The sequence below is a fragment of the Dreissena polymorpha genome, chromosome 1 (assembly GCF_020536995.1).
Source record: "Dreissena polymorpha isolate Duluth1 chromosome 1, UMN_Dpol_1.0, whole genome shotgun sequence".
NCBI lineage: Eukaryota > Metazoa > Mollusca > Bivalvia > Myida > Dreissenidae > Dreissena > Dreissena polymorpha.
The window spans coordinates 132,155,824-132,174,425 of NC_068355.1; the positions used below are offsets into that span (position 1 = coordinate 132,155,824).

Genomic DNA, 18,602 nt, shown 5'->3' on the forward strand with positions numbered 1-18,602 from the left:
ACACTGACCGTCAGCCTTTCCCAGCCAACAATACTGCTTCAAGACCATCAACATGGAGCTCCAGCCTGTCCCAGCCAACTATACTGCCCCAGACCATCCACACGGACCTCCAGCCTATCCCAGCGAACTATACTGCCCCAGACCCTCCACACGGAACTCCAGCCTATCCCAGCGAACTATACTTTCCCAGACCATCCACATGGACCTCAAGCCTCTCCCAGCAAACTATATTGCCCCAGCCGATGCACTAGGAACTCCAGCCTATCCCAGCGAACTATACTGCCCCGGACCATCCACACGGACCCCAGACTATCACATCGAACTATACTACCCCAAACCATCCACATGGAACTCAAGCCTCTCCCAGCGAACAATACTACCCCAGGCCATCCACATGGAGCTTAAGCCTATCCCAGCTAATTATATTGCCCCACACCATCCACACGGAACATCAGCCTATCCCAGCGAACTATACTGCCCCAGACCATCCACACGGAACTCAAGCATTTCCCATCGAACTATACCGCCTCAGACCATCCACATGGAGCTCCATCCTATCCCAGCGAACTATACTGCCCCAGACCATCCACACGGACCTCCAGCCTATCCCAGCGAACTATACTGCCCCAGACCCTCCACACGGAACTCCAGCCTATCCCAGCGAACTATACTGTCCCAGACCATACACATGGACCTCAAGCCTCTCCCAGCAAACTATATTGCCCCAGCCGATACACAAGGAACGCCAGCCTATCCCAGCGAACTATACTGCCCCGGACCCTTCACACTGAATTCCAGCCTATCCCAGCAAACTATACTGCCCCAAACCATCCACACGGACCTCCAGTCTGTCCCAGCAAACTATACTGCCACAGACCCTCCACATGGACCTCCAGTCTATCCCAGCGAACTATACTGCCCCAGACCTTCCAAACGGACCTTCAGCATAAACCAGCGAACTATACTGCCACAGACCATCGACACGGAACTCCAGCCTATCCCAGCGAACTATACTGCCCCAGACCCTCCACACGGCACTCTAGCCTATCCCTGCGAACTATACTGCCCCAGACCCTCCACACGGACCTCCAGCCTATCCCAGCAAACTATACTGCCCCAGACCATCAACTCGAAACTCAAACCTATCCAAGCGAACTATACTGCCCCAGAAAATCCACACGGACCTCCATCCTATCACAGCGAACTATACTGCCCCAAACCATCCACACGGAACTCAAGCCTTCCCAGCGAACTATACTGCCCCAGACCATCCACATGGAGCTCCATGAGGCCTATCCCAGCAAATTATACTTCCCCACACCATCCACACGGAACTCCAGCCTATCCCAGCGAACTATACTGCCCCAGACCATCAACACGGACCTCTAGCCTATCCCAGCGAACTATACTGCCTCAGACTATCCACATGGAACTCAAGCCTATCCCAGCGAACTATACTTCCTCAGACCATCCAGACGAAACGCAAGACTTTCCCAGCGAACTAAACTTCCCCAGACCATCTACACGGACCTCCAATCTATACCAGCCAACTATACTGCCCAAGACCCTCCATACGGAACTCCAGCCTATTCAAGCGAACTATACTGCCACAGACTCTCCACAAGGACCTCCAGCCTATCCCAACGAACTATACTGTCCCACTTCCTCAACACAGAGCCCCAGCCTATCCCAGCAAACTATACTGCCCCAGACCCTCCACTCGGAACTCCAGCCTATCCCAGCGAACTGTACTTCCCCAGACCATCCACATGGACATCCAGCCTATCTCAGCGACATATACTGCCCCAGACCATGCACACGGACCTCCTGCCTTTCACAGCGAACCATACTGCACATGTCCATCCACATGGACCTCCAGCCTATCCCAGTGAACTATACTGCCAAAGACCCTCCACACTGACCTCAAGCCTATCACAGCGAACTATACTGCCCAGACCATCTATACTGACCGTCAGCCTTTCCCAGCCAACAATACTGCTTCAAGACCATCCACATGGAGCTCCAGCCTGTCCCAGCCAACTATACTGCCCCAGACCATCCACACGGAACTCCAGCCTATCCCAGCGAACTATACTGCCCCAGACCATCCACATGAAGCTCCAGCCTATCCCAGCGAACTATACTGCCCCAGACCATCCACATGGACCTCCAGCCTATCCCAGCGAAATAAACTGCCCCAGACCCTCCACACGGAACTAAAGCCTATCCCAGCGAACTATACTGTCCCAGACCATCCACATCGACCTCAAGCCTATCCCAGCAAACAACACTGTCCCAGACTATACACAAGGAACTTCAGCCTATCCCAGCAAACTATACTGCCCCAGACCATCCACACGGAACTCAAGTCTATCCCAGCGAAATATACTGCCTCAGAACCTCCACACGGAACTCCAGCCTATCCCAGCAAACTATACTGTCCCAAACCATCCACATGGAACTCCAGTCTATCCCAGCGAACTATACTGCAACAGACCCTTCACATGGACCTCCAGCCTATCACAGCGAACTATACTTCCCCAGACCATCGACACGGACCTCCAATCTATACCAGCGAATTATACTGCCCCAGACCCTCCACACGGAACTCCAGCCTATCCCAGCGAACTATATTGTCCCAGACCATCCACATGGACATCAAGCCTATCCCAGCAAACAACACTGCCCCAGACAATACACAAGGAACTCCAGCCTATCCCAGCGAACTATACTACCCAAGATCATCCACACGGAACTCCAGACTATCCCAGCAAACTATAATGCCCCAAACCATCCACACGGAACGCAAGTCTATCCCAGCGAACTATACTGCCCCAAACCCTCCACACGGACCTTGAGCCTATCCCAGCGAATTATATTGCCCCAGACCATCCACACGGACCTCTAGCCTTTCCCAGCGAACTATACTGCCCCAGACCCTCCAAACGGACCTCCAGCCTATACCAGCGAACTATACTGCCCCAGACCATCCACACGAACCTCCAGCCTATACCAGCGAACTATACTGCCCCAGACCATCCACACGGAACTCCAGCCTATCCCAGCGAACTATACTGCCCCAGACCCTCCACACGGACCTCCAGCCTATCCCAGCAAACTATACTGCCCCAGACCATCCACTCGAAACTCAAACCTATCCAAGCGAACTATACTTCCCCAGACCATCCACACGGACCTCCATCTTATCACAGCGAACTATACTGTCCCAAACCATCCACACGGAAATCAAGCCTTCCCAGCAAACTTTACTGCCCCAGACCATCCACATGGAGCTCCATGAGGCCTATCCCAGCGAACTATACTGCCCCAGACCATCAACACGGACCTCTAGCCTATCCCATCGAACTATACTGCCTCAGACTATCCACATGGAACTCCAGCCTATCCCAGCGAACAATACTTCCTCAGACCATCCAGACAAAACGCCAGCCTTTCCCAGCGAACTATACTGCCCCAGACCATCCTCATGGACCTCCATCCTTTCCCAGCGAACTATACTGCCCCAGAATTGCCGCACGGACCTACAGCCTATCACAGCCAACTATACTGCCTCAGACCAACCATAAGGAACTCCAGCCTATCACAGCGAACTATACTGCCCCAGACCATCCACACGGACCTCCAGCTTTTCCCAGCCAACTATTCTGCCTCAGACCATCCACACGGAACTCCAGCCTATCCCAGCGAACTATACTTCCTCAGACTATCCACAATGACCTCCAGCTAATCCCAGCGAACTATACTGCCCCCGACTCTCTACACGGACCTCCAGCCTATCCCAGACAACTATACTGCCCAGACCATCCAAACTGACCTCCAGCCTATCACAGCAACTATACTGCCCAGACCCTCAACACGGACCTCCAGCCTATACCAGCGAACTATACTGCCCCAGACCCTCCACACGGACTTCCAGCCTATCCCAGCAAACTATACTGCCCCAGACCATCCACAAGGATCTCCAGCCTATCCCAGCGAGCTGGACAGCCTCAGACCATCCACAAGGAACTCCAGCCTATACCAGAGAACTATACTGCCACAGACCCTCCAACCGGACCTCCAGCTTATACCAGCGAACTATACTGCCCCAGACCATCAACACGGAGCTCCAGCCTTTCCCAGCGAACTATACTGCCACAGACCCTCCACACGGACCTCCAGCTTATCCCAGCGAACTATACTGCCCCAGACCATCCCCATGGAGCTCAAGCCTGTCCCAGCCAACTATACTGCCCCAGACCATCCACACGGAACTCCAGCCTATCCCAGCGAACTATACTGCCCCAGACCATCTACATGGAGCTCCAGCCTATCCCAGCGAACTATACTGCCCCAGACCATCCACATGGACCTCCAGCCTATCCCAGCCAAATATACTGCCACAGACCCTTCACACGGAACTTCAGCCTATCCCAGCGAACTATACTGTCCCAGACCATCCACACGGACCTCAAGCCTATCCCAGCAAACAACACTGCCCCAGACTATACACAAGGAACTCCAGCCTATCCCAGCGAACAATACTGCCCCAGACCATCCACACGGAACTCCAGCCTATCCCAGCAAACTATAATGCCCCAAACCATCCACACGGAACTCAAGTCTATCCCAGCGAAATATACTGCCCCAGACCCTCCACACGGAACTCCAGCCTATCCAAGCAAACTATATTGCCCCAGACCCTCCACACGGACCTCCAGCCTATACCAGCGAACTACACCGCCCTAGACCATCCACATGGACTTCCAACCTATCCCAGCAAACTATAAAGCCCCAAACCATCCACACGGAACTCCAGCCTATCCCAGCGAACTAAACTGTCCGAGACCCTCCAAACGGAACTCCAGCCTATCCCAGCAAACTATACTGCCCCAGACCATCCACACGGAACTCCAGCCTATCCCAGCGAACTATACTGCCCCAGACAATCCACACGGAACTCCAACATATCCCAGCGAACTATACTGCTCCAGACCATCCACACGGAATTCTAGCCTATCCCAGCAAACTATACTGCCAAGACCATCCACAAGGAACTCCAGTCTATCCCAGCGAACTATACTTCCACATACCATCCACATGGACCCCAGCCTATCTCAGCAAACTATATTGCCCCAGACCATCCACACGGACATCCAGCCTATCACAGCGAACTATACTGCAACAGACCCTCTCCTGGACCTCTAGCCTATCACAGCGAACTATACTTCCCCAGACCATCGACACGGACCTCCAATCTATACCAGCGAACTATACTGCCCCAGACACTCCACACGGAACTCCGGCCTATCCCAGTGAACTATATTGTCCCAGACCATGCACATGGACCTCAAGCCTATCCCAGCAAACTACACTACCCCTGACCATACACAAGAAACTCGTGCCTATCCCAGCGAACAATACTACCCCAGATCATCAAAACGGAACTCCAGCCTATCCCAGCAAACTATAATGCCCCAAACCATCCTCACGGAACTCAAGTCTATCCCAGCGAACTATGCTACCCCAGACCCTCCACACGGAACTCCAGCCTATCCCAGAAAACTAAACTGCCCCAAACCATCGACACGGATCTCCAGTCTATCCTAGCGAACTATACTGCCACAGACCCTCCACATGGATATATAGCCTATCACAGCGAACTATACTTCCCCAGACTATCTACACGGACCTCCAATCTATACCAGCGAACTATACTGCCCCAGACCCTCCACACGGACATCCAGCCTATTCAAGCGAACAATACTGCCACAGACCCAACACACGGCCCTCCAGCCTATCCCAGCGAACTATACTGTCCCACATCCTCAACACGGAACTCCAGCCCATCCCAGCCAACAATACTGCTCCAGGCCCTCCACACGGAATTCAAGCCTATCCCAGCGAACTGTACTGCCCCAGATCATCCGCACGAAACTCCAGCCTATCCCAGCGAACTGTATTGCCCCTGACCATCCACATGGACCTCCAGCCTATAACAGCAAACTATACTGCCCCAGACCATCCACACGGACCTCCAGCCTATCCCTGCGAACTATACTGCCCCAGACCCTCCACACGGAACTCCAGCCTATCCCAGCGAACTATACTTTCCCAGACCATCCACATGGACCTCAAGCCTCTCCCAGCAAACTATATTGCCCCAGCCGATACACTAGGAACTCCAGCCTATCCCAGCGAACTATACTGCCCCGGACCATCCACACGGACCCCAGACTATCACAGCGAACTATACTACCCCAAACTATCCACATGGAACTCAAGCTTCTCCCAGCGAACTATACTGCCCCAGGCCATCCACATGGAGCTTAAGCCTATCCCAGCTAATTATATTGCCCACACCATCAACACGGAACATCAGCCTATCCCAGCGAACTATACTGCCCCAGACCATCCACACGGAACTCAAGCATTTCCCATCGAACTATACCGCCTCAGACCATCCACATGGAGCTCCATCCTATCCCAGCGAACTATACTGCCCCAGACCATCCACACGGAACTCCAGCCTATCCCAGCGAACTATACTGCCCCAGACCCTCCACACGGATCTCCAGCCTATCCCAGCAAACTATACTGCCCCAGACCATCCACTCGAAACTCAAACCTATCCAAGCGAACTATACTTCCCCAAACCATCCACACGGACCTCCATCTTATCACAGCGAACTATACTGTCCCAAACCATCCACACGGAAATCAAGACTTCCCAGCAAACTTTACTGCCCCAGACCATCCACATGGAGCTCCATTAGGCCTATCCCAGCGAACTATACTGCCCCAGACCATCAACACGGACCTCTAGCCTATCCCATCGAACTATACTGCCTCAGACTATCCACATGGAACTCCAGCCTATCGTTGGCGAACTATACTTCCTCAGACCATCCAGAAAAAACGCCAGCCTTTCCCAGCGAACTATACTGCCCCAGAACATCCTCATGGACCTCCACCCTTTCCCAGCGAACTATACTGCCCCAGAATTGCCGCACGGACCTCCAGCCTATCAAAGCCAACTATACTGCCTCAGACCAACCATAAGGTACTCCAGCCTATCACAGCGAACTATACTGCCCCAGACCATCCACACGGACCTCCAGCTTTTCCCAGCCAACTATTCTGCCTCAGACCATCCACACGGAACTCCAGCCTATCCCAGCGAACTATACTGCCTCAGACTTTCCACAATGACCTCCAGCAAATCCCAGCGAACTATACTGCCCCCGACCCTCTACACGGACCTCCAGCCTATCCCAGAGAACTATACTGCCCAGACCATCCAAACTGACCTCCAGCCTATCACAGCAACTATACTGCCCAGACCCTCAACACGGACCTCCAGCCTATAACAGCGAACTATACTGCCTCAGACCCTCCACAGGAACTTCCAGCCTATCCCAGCAAACTATAAGGCCCCAGACCATCCACAAGGATCTCCAGCCTATCCCAGCGAACTGGACAGCCTCAGACCATCCACAAGGAACTCCAGCCTATACCAGAGAACTATACTGCCACAGACCCTCCAACCGGACCTCCAGCTTATACCAGCGAACTATACTGCCCCAGACCATCAACACGGAGCTCCAGCCTTTCCCAGCGAACTATACTGCCACAGACCCTCCACACGGACCTCCAGCTTATCCCAGCGAACTATACTGCCCAAACCATCCCCATGGAGCTCAAGCCTGTCCCAGCCAACTATACTGCCCCAGACCATCCACACGGAACTCCAGCCTATCCCAGCGAACTATACTGCCAAAGACCATCTACATGGAGCTCCAGCCTATCCCAGCGAACTATACTGCCCCAGACCATCCACATGGACCTCCAGCCTATCCCAGCCAAATATACTGCCACAGACCCTTCACACGGAACTCCAGCCTATCCCAGCGAACTATACTATCCCAGACCATCCACATGGACCTCAAGCCTCTCCCAGCGAACAACACTGCCCCAGACTATACACAAGGAACTCCAGCCTATCCCAGCGAACTATACTGCCCCAGACCATCCACACGGAACTCCAGCCTATCCCAGCAAACTATAATGCCCCAAACCATTCACACGGAACTCAAGTCTATCCCAGCGAAATATACTGCCCAAGACACTCCACACGGAACTCCAGCCTATCCCAGTAAACTATACTGTCACAAACCATCCACACGGAACTCCAGTCTTTCCCAGCGAACTATACTGCAACAGACCCTCCACATGGACCTCCAGCCTATCACAGCGAACAATACTTCCCCAGACCATCGACACGGACCTCCAATCTATACCAGCGAACTATACTGCTCCAGACCCTCCACACGGAACTCCAGCCTATCCCAGCAACTATATTCTCCCAGACCATCCACATGGACCTCAAGCCTATCCCAGCAAACTACACTGCCCAAGACCATACACAAGGAACTCCAGCCTATCCCAGCGAACTATACTACCCCAGATCGTCCACACGGAACTCCAGCCTATCCCAGCAAACTCTAATGCCCCAAACCATCCACACGGAACTCAAGTCTATCCCAGCGAACTATACTGCCCCAGACCCTCCACACAGAACTCCAACCTATCCAAGAAAACTTAACTGCCCCAAACCATCCACACGGAACTCCCGCCTATCCCAGCGAACTATACTGCCACAGACCCTCCACATGGACCTCTAGCCTATCACAGCGAACTATGCTTCCCCAGACCATCTACACGGACCTCCAATCTATACCAGCTAACTATACTGCCCCAGACCCACCACACGGCCCTCCAGCCTATCCCAGCGAACTATAATGTCCCACATCCTCAACACGTATCTCCAGCCCATTCCAGCCAACAATACTTCCCCAGGCCCTCCACACGGATTTCAAGCCTATCCCAGCAAACTTCTGCCCCAGACCATCCGCACGAAAATCCAGCCTATCCCAGCGAACTGTACTGCCCCTGACCATCCATATGGACATCCAGCCGATAACAGCAAACTATACGGCCCCAGACCATCGACATGGACCTCTAGCCTATCTCAGCGAACTATACTGCCACAGACCATCCACACGGACCTCCATTCTATACCAGCGAACTATTCTGCCTCAGACCCTCCACACGGACATCCAGCCTATTCAAGCGAACTATACTGCCCCAGACCATCCACACGTATATCCAGCCTATCCCAGCAAACTTTACTGCCCCAGATCATCCACATGGACCTCCAGCCTATCACAGCAAACTATACTGCCACAAACCCTCCACACGGGATTCCAGCCTATCCCAGCCAACTATACTACCATCCACACAGACCTCTAGCCTATCCCGGCGAACTATACTGCCCCAGACCCTCCTCACGGACCTCAAGATTATCTCATTGAACTATACTGCCCCAGACCATCCACACGGACGTCCAGATTATCCCAGCAAACTATACTGCTTTAGACCATCCGTACGGAGCACCAGCCTATCCCAGCAAATTAAACTGCCCCAGACCATCCAAATGGACCTCCAGCCTATCCCAGCAAACTAAACTGCCCAAGACCATCCACACGGAACTCCAGCCTATCCCAGCGAACTATACTGCCCCAGACAATCCACACGGAACTCCAACCTATCCCAGCGAACTATACTGCTCCAGACCATCCACACGGAATTCCATCCTATCCCAGCAAACAATACTGCCCAGACCATCCACAAGGAACTCCAGTCTATCCCAGCGAACTATACTTCCACAGACCATCCACATGGACCCCCAGCCTATCCCAGCAAACTATATTGTCCCAGACCCTCCACACGGACCTCCAGCATATACAAGCGAACTATACTGCCCTAGACCATCCACATGGACTTCCAACCTATCCCAGCAAACTATAAAGCCCCAAACCATCCACACGGAACTCCAGCTTATCCCAGCGAACAAAACTGTCCGAGACCATCCACATGGACCTCTAGCCTATCCCAACAAACAACACTGCCCCAGACTATACACAAGGAACTCCAGCCTATCCCAGCGAACTATACTGCCCCAGACCATCCACACGGAACTCCAGCCTAACCCAGCAAACTATAATGCCCCAAACCATCTACACGGAACTCAAGTCTATCCCAGCGAAATATACTGCCCCAGACCCTCCAAACGGAACTCCAGCCTATCCCAGCAAACTATACTGTCACAAACCATCCACACGGAACTCCAGTCTATCCCAGCAAACTATACTGCCCAGACCATCCACAAGGAACTCCAGTCTATCCCAGCGAACTATACTTCCACAGACCATCCACATGGACCCCCAGCCTATCCCAGCAAACTATATTGCCCCAGACCATCCACACGGACCTCCAGCCTATCACAGCGAACTATTCTGCCCCAGACCCTCCACACGGACCTCCAGCCTATACCAGCGAACTATACCGCCCTAGACCATTTACATGGACTTCCAGCCTATCCCAGCGAACTAAACTGTCCCAGACCATCCACACGGAACTCCAGCCTATCCCAACAAACAACACTGCCCCAGACTATACACAAGGAACTCCAGCCTATCCCAGCGAACTATACTGCCCCAGACCATCCACACGGAACTCCAGCCTATCCCAGCAAACAATGATGCCCCAAACCATCTACACGGAACTCAAGTCTATCCCAGCGAAATATACTGCCCCAGACCCTCCACACGGAACTCCAGCCTATCCCAGCAAACTATACTGTCCCAAACCATCCACACGGAACTCCAGTCTATCCCAGCGAACTATACTGCAACAAACCCTCCACAGGGACCTCCAGCCTATCACAGCGAACTATACTGCCCCAGACCATCGACACGGACCTCCAATCTATACCAGCGAACTATACTGCCCCAGACACTCCACACGGAACTCCAGCCTATCCCAGTGAACTATATTGTCCCAGACCATCCACATGGACCTCAAGCCTATCCCAGCAAACTACACTGCCCCTGACCATACACAAGAAACTCCAGCCTATCCCAGCGAACAATACTACCCCAGATCATCCAAACGGAACTCCAGCCTATCCCAGCAAACTATAATGCCCCAAACCATCCTCACGGAACTCAAGTCTATCCCAGCGAACTATACTACCCCAGACCCTCCACACGGAACTCCAGCCTATCCCAGAAAACTTAACTGCCCCAAACCATCGACACGGAACTCCAGTCTATCCCAGCGAACTATACTGCCACAGATCCTCCACATGGACCTATAGCCTATCACAGCGAGCTATACTGCCCCAGACCATCCACACGGACCTCCATTCTATACCAGCGAACTATTCTGCCTCAGACCCTCCACACGGACATCCAGCCTATTCAAGCGAACTATACTGCCCCAGACCATCCACAAGGAACTCCAGCCTATCCCAGAAAACTAAACTGCCCCAAACCATCGACACGGAACTCCAGTCTATCCCAGCGAACTATACTGCCACAGACCCTCCACATGGACCAATAGCCTATCACAGCGATCTATACTGCCCCAGACCATCCAAACGGACCTCCATTCTATACCAGCGAACTATTCTGCCTCAGACCCTTCACACGGACATCCAGCCAATTCAAGCGAACTATACTGCCGCAGACCATCCACACGTAGATCCAGCCTATCCCAGCAAACTTTACTGCCCCAGATCATCCACATGGACCTCCAGCCTATCACAGCAAACTATACTGCCACAGACCCTCCACACGGGATTCCAGCCTATCCCAGCCAACTATACTGCCCCAGACCATCCACACAGACCTCTAGCCTATCCCGGCGAACTATACTGCCCCAGACCCTCCTCATGGACCTCAAGCCTATCTCATCGAACTATACTGCCCCAGACCATCCACACGGACGTCCAGACTATCCCAGCAAACTATACTGCCCCAGAACATCCACACGGAGCTCCAGCCTATCCCAGCAAATTATACTGCCCAGACCATCCACATGGACCTCCAGCCTTTCCCAGCAAACTATACTGCCCCAGGCCATCCACACGGAACTCCAGCCTATCCCAGCGAACTATACTGCCCCAGACAATCCACACGAAACTCCAACCTATCCCAGCGAACTATACTGCTCCAGACCATCCACACGGAATTCTAGCCTATCCCAGCAAACTATACTGCCAAGACCATCCACAAGGAACTCCAGTCTATCCCAGCGAACTATACTTCCACAGACCATCCACATGGACCCCCAGCCTATCCCAGCAAACTATATTGCCCCAGACCATCCACACGGACCTCCAGCCTATCACAGCGAACTATACTGCAACAGACCCTCCACATGGACCTCTAGCCTATCACAGCGAACTATACTTCCCCAGACCATCGACACGGACCTCCAATCTATACCAGCGAACTATACTGCCCCAGACACTCCACACGGAACTCCGGCCTATCCCAGTGAACTATATTGTCCCAGACCATCCACATGGACCTCAAGCCTATCCCAGCAAACTACACTGCCCCTGACCATACACAAGAAACTCGTGCCTATCCCAGCGAACAATACTACCCCAGACCCTCCACACGGAACTCCAGCCTATCCCAGAAAACTAAACTGCCCCAAACCATCGACACGGATCTCCAGTCTATCCAAGCGAATTATACTGCTACAGACCCTCCACATGGACCCACAGCCTATCACAGCGAACTATTCTTCCCCAGACTATCTACACGGACCTCCAATCTATACCAGCGAACTATACTGCCCCAGACCCTCCACACGGACATCCAGCCTATTCAAGCGAACAATACTGCCACAGACCCACCACACGGCCCTCCAGCCTATCCCAGCGAACTATACTGTCCCACATCCTCAACACGGAACTCCAGCCCATCCCAGCCAACAATACTGCCCCAGGCCCTCCACACGGAATTCAAGCCTATCCCAGCGAACTGTACTGCCCCAGATCATCCGCACGAAACTCCAGCATATCCCAGCGAACTGTACTGCCCCTTACCATCCACATGGACCTCCAGCCTATAACAGCAAACTATACTGCCCCAGACCATCCACATGGACCTCTAGCCTATCTCAGCGAACTATTCTGCCTCAGACTCTCCACACGGACATCCAGCCTATTCAAGCGAACTATACTGCCCCAGACCAGCCACACGTAGATCCAGCCTATCCCAGCAAACTTTACTGCCCCAGATCATCCACATGGACCTCCAGCCTATCACAGCAAACTATACTGCCACAGACCCTCCACACGGGATTCCAGCCTATCCCAGCCAACTATACTGCCCTAGACCATCCACACAGACCTCTAGCCTATCCCGGCGAACTATACTGCCCCAGACCCTCCTCACGGACCTCAAGCCTATCTCATCGAACTATACTGCCCCAGACCATCCACACGGACGTCCAGACTATCCCAGCAAACTATACTGCCCCAGACCATCCACACGGAGCTCCAGCCTATCCCAGCAAATTATACTGCCCCAGACCATCCACATGGACCTCCAGCCTATCCCAGCAAACTATACTGCACCAGACCATCCACACGGAACTCCAGCCTATCCCAGCGAACTATACTGCCCCAGCCAATCCACACGGAAGTCCAGCCTATCCCAGCTAACTATACTGCTCCAGACTATTCACACGCAATTCCAGCCTATCCCAGCAAACTATACTGCCCAGACCATCCACAAGGAACTCCAGTCTATCCCAGCGAACTATACTTCCACAGACCATCCACATGAATCCCCAGCCTATCCCAGCAAACTATATTGCCCCAGACCATCCACACGGACCTCCAGCCTATCACAGCGAATTATTCTGCCCCAGACCCTCCCCACGGACCTTCAGCCTATACCAGCGAACTATACCGCCCTAGACCATCCACATGGACCTCCAACCTATCCCAGCAAACTATAATGCCCCAGACCATCCGCAAGGAACTCCAGCCTATCCCAGCGAACTATACAGCCTCAGACCATCCACACGGAACTACAGCATATCCCAGCAAACTATACTGCCACAGACTCTTCATCCGGACCTCCAGCCTTTCCCAGCGAACTATACTGCCACAGACCATCCACATGGAGCTCCAGCCCATCACAGCGAACTATACTGCCCCAGACCATCCAAACGGAACTCCAACCTATCCCAGCGTACTATACTGCCCCAGACCATCTACATGGAGCTCCAGCCTATCCCAGCGAACTATACTGCCCCAGACCATCCACACGGGCCTCCAGCCTATCCCAGCGAACTATTCTCCACGAGACCCTCCACACGGAACTGCAGCCTATCCCAGCGAACTATACTGCCCCAGACCATCCACATGGACCGCAAGCCTATCCCAGCAATTTATGCTGTACCAGACAATCCAAAAGGAACTCCAGCCTATCCCAGCGAACTCCACTGCCCCAGACCATCCACACGGAACTCCAGCCTATCCCAGCAAATTATAATGCCCCAGACCATCAACACGAAACTCAAGTCTATCCCAGCGAACTATACTGCCCCAGACCCTCCTCACGTACCTCAAGCCAATCTCAGCGAACTATAATGCCCCAGACCATCCACACGGACCTCGAGCCTATGCCGGTGAACTAAACACCCCAGACCCTCCTCACGGACCTCAAGCCTATCTCAGCAAACGTAGATCCAGCCTATCCAAGCAAACTATACTGTCCCAGACCATCCACATGCATCTCCAGCCTATCACAGCAAACTATACTGCCACAGACCCTCCACACGGAAATCCAGCCTATCCCAGCCAACTATACTGCTCCAGACCATCCACACGGACCTCGAGCCTATGCCGGTGAACTACACTGCCCCAGACCCTCCTCACGGACCTCAAGCCTATCTCAGCGAACTATACTGCCCCAGACTATCCACACGGACCTCCAGCCTATCCCAGCAAACTATACTGGCCCAGACCATCCACATGGACCTCCAGCCTATCCCAGCAAAATATACTGCCCCAGACCATCCACACGGAACTCCAGCCTATCCCACCGAACTATACTGCCCCAAACAATCCACACGGATATCCATCCTATCCCAGCGAACTATACTGCCCTAGACCATCCACACGGAATTCCAGCTTATCCCAGCAAAGTTTGGCAAACTATTCTGCCCCAGACCATCTACACGGAACTCCAGTTTATCCCAGCGAACTATACTTCCACAGACCATCCACACGGATCCCCACCCTTTCCCAGCACACTATACTGCCCCAGACCATCGACACGGACCTCCAGCCTATCCCAGCGAACTATACTGCCCCAGACCCTCTACACGAAGCCCCAGCCTATCCCAGCGAACTATACTGCCCCAGACCATCCACATGGACCTCCAGCCAATCCCAGAAAACTATCATGCCCCATACCATACACAAGGAACTCCAGCCTCTCCCAGCAAACTATACTGCCCCAGACCATCCACACGGAACTCCAGCCTATCCCAGCGAACTATACTGCCCCAGACCCTCCACACGGACCTCCAGCCTTTCCCAGCGAACTATACTGCCCCACTCCATCCACTTGGACCTCCTGCCTATCCCAGCGAACTATACTGCCCCAGACCTTTCACACTGACCTCCAGCCATTCCCAGCGAACTAAACTGCATCAGACCAACCACAAGGAACTCCAACCTATCACAGCGAACTAAACTGCCCCAGACCATCAACACGAACATCCAGCCTTTCCCAGCCAACTATACTGTCTCAGACCACCCACAAGGAACTCCAGCATATCACAGCGAACTATACTGCCCCAAACTCTCCACACGGACCTCCAGCCTATCCCAGCGAAGTGTATTGCCCCAGACGATCCACACGGACCTCCAGCCTTTCCCAGCGAACTATACTGCCCCAGATCCTCCACACGGACCTCCAGCATATACCAGCGAACTATACTGCCCCAGACCATCTACACGGAACTACAGTTTATCCCAGCGAACTATACTTCCACAGACCATCCAAAAGGACCCCCAGCCTATCCCAGCACACTATATTTCCCCAGACCATCCACACGGACCTCCAGCCTATTCCAGCGAACTATACTGCCCCAGACCCTCTACACGGAGCCCCAGCCTATCCCAGCGAACTATACTGCTCAAGACCATCCACATGGACCTCCAGCCTATCCCAGAAAACTATCATGCCCCAGACCATCCACAAGGAACTCCAGCCTATCCCAGCAAACTATACTGCCCCAGACCATCCACATGGAACTCCAGCCTATCCCAGCGAACTATACTGCCCCAGACCCTCCACACGGACCTCCAGCCTTTCCCAGCGAACTATACTGCCCCAGTCCATCCACTTGGACCTCCTGCCTATCCCAGCGATCTATACTGCCCCAGACCCTCCACACTGACCTCCAGCCTTTCCCAGCGAACTAAACTGCATCAGACCAACCACAAGGAACTCCAGCCTATCACAGCGAACTAAACTGCCCCAGACCATCAACACGGACATCCAGCCTTTCCCAGCCAACTATACTGCCTCAGACCACCCACACGAAACTCCAGCATATCACAGCGAACTATACTGCCCCAAACTCTCCACACGGACCTCCAGCCTATCCCAGCGAACTATATTGCCCCAGACGATCCACACGGACCTCCAGCCTTTCCCAGCGAACTATACTGCCCCAGATCCTCCACACGGACCTCCAGCATATACCAGCGAACTATACTGCCCCAGACCCTCCACACGGACCTCCAGCCTATACCAGCGAACTATACTTCCCCAGACCATCCACACAGAACTCAAGCCTATCCCAGCGAACTATACTGCCCCAGACCCTCCACACGGCACTCCAGTCTATCACAGCGAAATATACTGCCCCAGACCATCCACACGGAACTCCAGCCTATTGCAGCGAACTATACTGCCCCAAACCATCCAGACGGATATTCAGCCTTTCCCAGCGAACTATACTGCCACAGACCATCCACATAGAGCTCCAGCCTATCCCAGCGAACTATACTGCCCCAGACCATCCACACGGAACTGCAGCCTATCCCAGCAAACTATACTGCCCCAGACCATCCACACGGACCTCCAGCCTATCCCAGCCAACTATACTGCCTCAGACTATCCACATGGAACTCCAGCCTATCCGAGGAAACTATACTTCCTCAGACTATCCACACGGAACTCCAGCCTTTCCCAGCGAACTACATTGCCCCAGACCATCCACATGGAGCTCCAGCCTATCCCAGCGAACAATACCGTCCCAGACCATCCACACGGATCTGCAGCCTATCCCAGCGAACAATACTGCCTCCGACCATCCACACGTACCTCAAGCCTATCCCAGCGAACTATACTACCTCAGACTATCCACGCGGACCTCCAGCCTATCCCAGCGAACTATACTGCCCCAGACCCTCCACACCGAACTCCAGCCTATCCCAGCGAACTATACTGCCCCAGACCATCCACACGGAACTCCAGTTTATCACATCGAACTATACTGCCCCAGACCATCCACACGGACCTCCAGCCTATCCCAGCGAACTATACTACCTCAGACTATCCACGCGGACCTCCAGCCTATCCCAGCGAACTATACTGCCCCAGACCCTCCACACCGAACTCCAGCCTATCCCAGCGAACTATACTGCCCCAGACCATCCACACGGAACTCCAGTTTATCACAGCGAACTATACTGCCCCAGACCATCCACACGGACCTCCAGCCTATCCCAGCAAACTATACTGCCACACACCCTCCATACGGGCTTGAAGCCTTTCCCAGCAAACTATAATGCCCCCGACCATCCACGCGGAACTCCAGTCTATCCCAGCAAACTATACTGTCACAGACCATCCACATTGACCTCCAGCCTATCCCAGCAAACTATACTGCCCCAGACCATCCACACGGAACTCCAGCCTATTCCAGCGAACTATACTGCCCGAGACCATCTACACGAAACTCCAGCCTATCCCAGCAAACTATACTGCCCCAGACCATCCACAAGGAACTTCAGCCTTTCCCAGCGAACTATACTGCCCCACACCCTCCACACGGAACTCCAGCCTATCCCAGCGAACTATACAGCCCCAGAGCCTCCATACGGACCTCCAGCCTATCCCAGCGAACTATACTGTCAAAGACCCTCGACATGGAACTCGAGCCTATCCCAGCAAACTATACTGCCACAGACCCTCCACACGTTGTTGGCAAATCCCATACCGATCTCACTAATAGAACACTAATTCGCTTTTTCGGCATAACTGTTTTACTCAGCTTTTCATCTTAATGACTTTTACATAACGCCAACAGACACGCATGAATATTTTCGAATATTTCATAGGCTGATTCGAGATACAGTCTCTGAACTTTGGCTACATCACTGTGTCTGTGCTCAGTGCAAAGGATGTAGCACTGTTCAGTGTAAGGAATTCTGGACTACCGGTACTCTCTGCATGTTTGAAGTTGTTGCTCAGTAACAATTACGCGTTAAAATCCATCTCGCATAATTTCAGTTTTGCTTTCAAGATTAGAAAATAATCATTACCGATATAGTATAGTGTCACAATAAGAGGAAATCGTTTAATTATCCAACCACGATGTTTGCCGTACTTGGTCAGCACGTCTGGAAATCGTTCTTAAACGTCTGGATG

At 53.1% G+C, this 18,602-nt stretch overlaps 3 protein-coding genes across 3 annotated transcripts in view; all 3 read left to right on the forward strand.

Annotated features, from left to right (window-relative positions):
- The first annotated feature begins 1,426 nt into the window (after positions 1–1,426).
- LOC127852302 (mucin-4-like) lies at positions 1,427–5,610 on the forward strand. The gene is made up of 4 exons (XM_052386260.1): positions 1,427–1,888; positions 2,184–2,672; positions 3,755–4,234; positions 5,335–5,610. The coding sequence occupies exons 1-4, from the start codon at positions 1,427–1,429 to the stop codon at positions 5,608–5,610; spliced, it is 1,707 nt and encodes a 568-aa protein (XP_052242220.1).
- Positions 5,611–11,650: 6,040 nt separating this feature from the next.
- Positions 11,651–13,884, forward strand: LOC127852372 (uncharacterized). Its single transcript, XM_052386361.1, has 2 exons — positions 11,651–13,369; positions 13,453–13,884. The coding sequence occupies exons 1-2, from the start codon at positions 11,651–11,653 to the stop codon at positions 13,882–13,884; spliced, it is 2,151 nt and encodes a 716-aa protein (XP_052242321.1).
- The window catches only part of LOC127852477 (uncharacterized), a 32,579-nt gene continuing 27,860 nt past the window's right edge, over positions 13,884–18,602 (forward strand). The window contains exons 1-6 of the mRNA XM_052386465.1: positions 13,884–14,120; positions 14,578–15,377; positions 15,593–16,161; positions 16,349–16,788; positions 16,929–17,425; positions 17,917–18,158. Of these exons, the coding sequence (XP_052242425.1) occupies positions 13,884–14,120; positions 14,578–15,377; positions 15,593–16,161; positions 16,349–16,788; positions 16,929–17,425; positions 17,917–18,158 (2,785 nt within the window). The remainder of the gene's footprint in view (positions 14,121–14,577; positions 15,378–15,592; positions 16,162–16,348; positions 16,789–16,928; positions 17,426–17,916; positions 18,159–18,602) is intronic.

What these genes read in the sequence shown, in the direction of transcription:
- LOC127852372 (XM_052386361.1), top strand. Translation starts at nt 11,651, where the DNA reads ATGGACCTCCAGCCTATCACAGCAAACTATACTGCCACAGACCCTCCA. An exon ending in CCCAGACCATCCACACGGAC is followed by an intron (nt 13,370 to 13,452) that starts GTCCAGACTATC and finishes ATACTGCCCCAG; the next exon opens with ACCATCCACATGGACCTCCA.
- LOC127852302 (XM_052386260.1), top strand. Translation starts at nt 1,427, where the DNA reads ATGGAACTCAAGCCTATCCCAGCGAACTATACTTCCTCAGACCATCCA. An exon ending in TGGACATCAAGCCTATCCCA is followed by an intron (nt 2,673 to 3,754) that starts GCAAACAACACT and finishes AGCTAATCCCAG; the next exon opens with CGAACTATACTGCCCCCGAC. An exon ending in TCCCCATGGAGCTCAAGCCT is followed by an intron (nt 4,235 to 5,334) that starts GTCCCAGCCAAC and finishes ATATTGTCCCAG; the next exon opens with ACCATGCACATGGACCTCAA.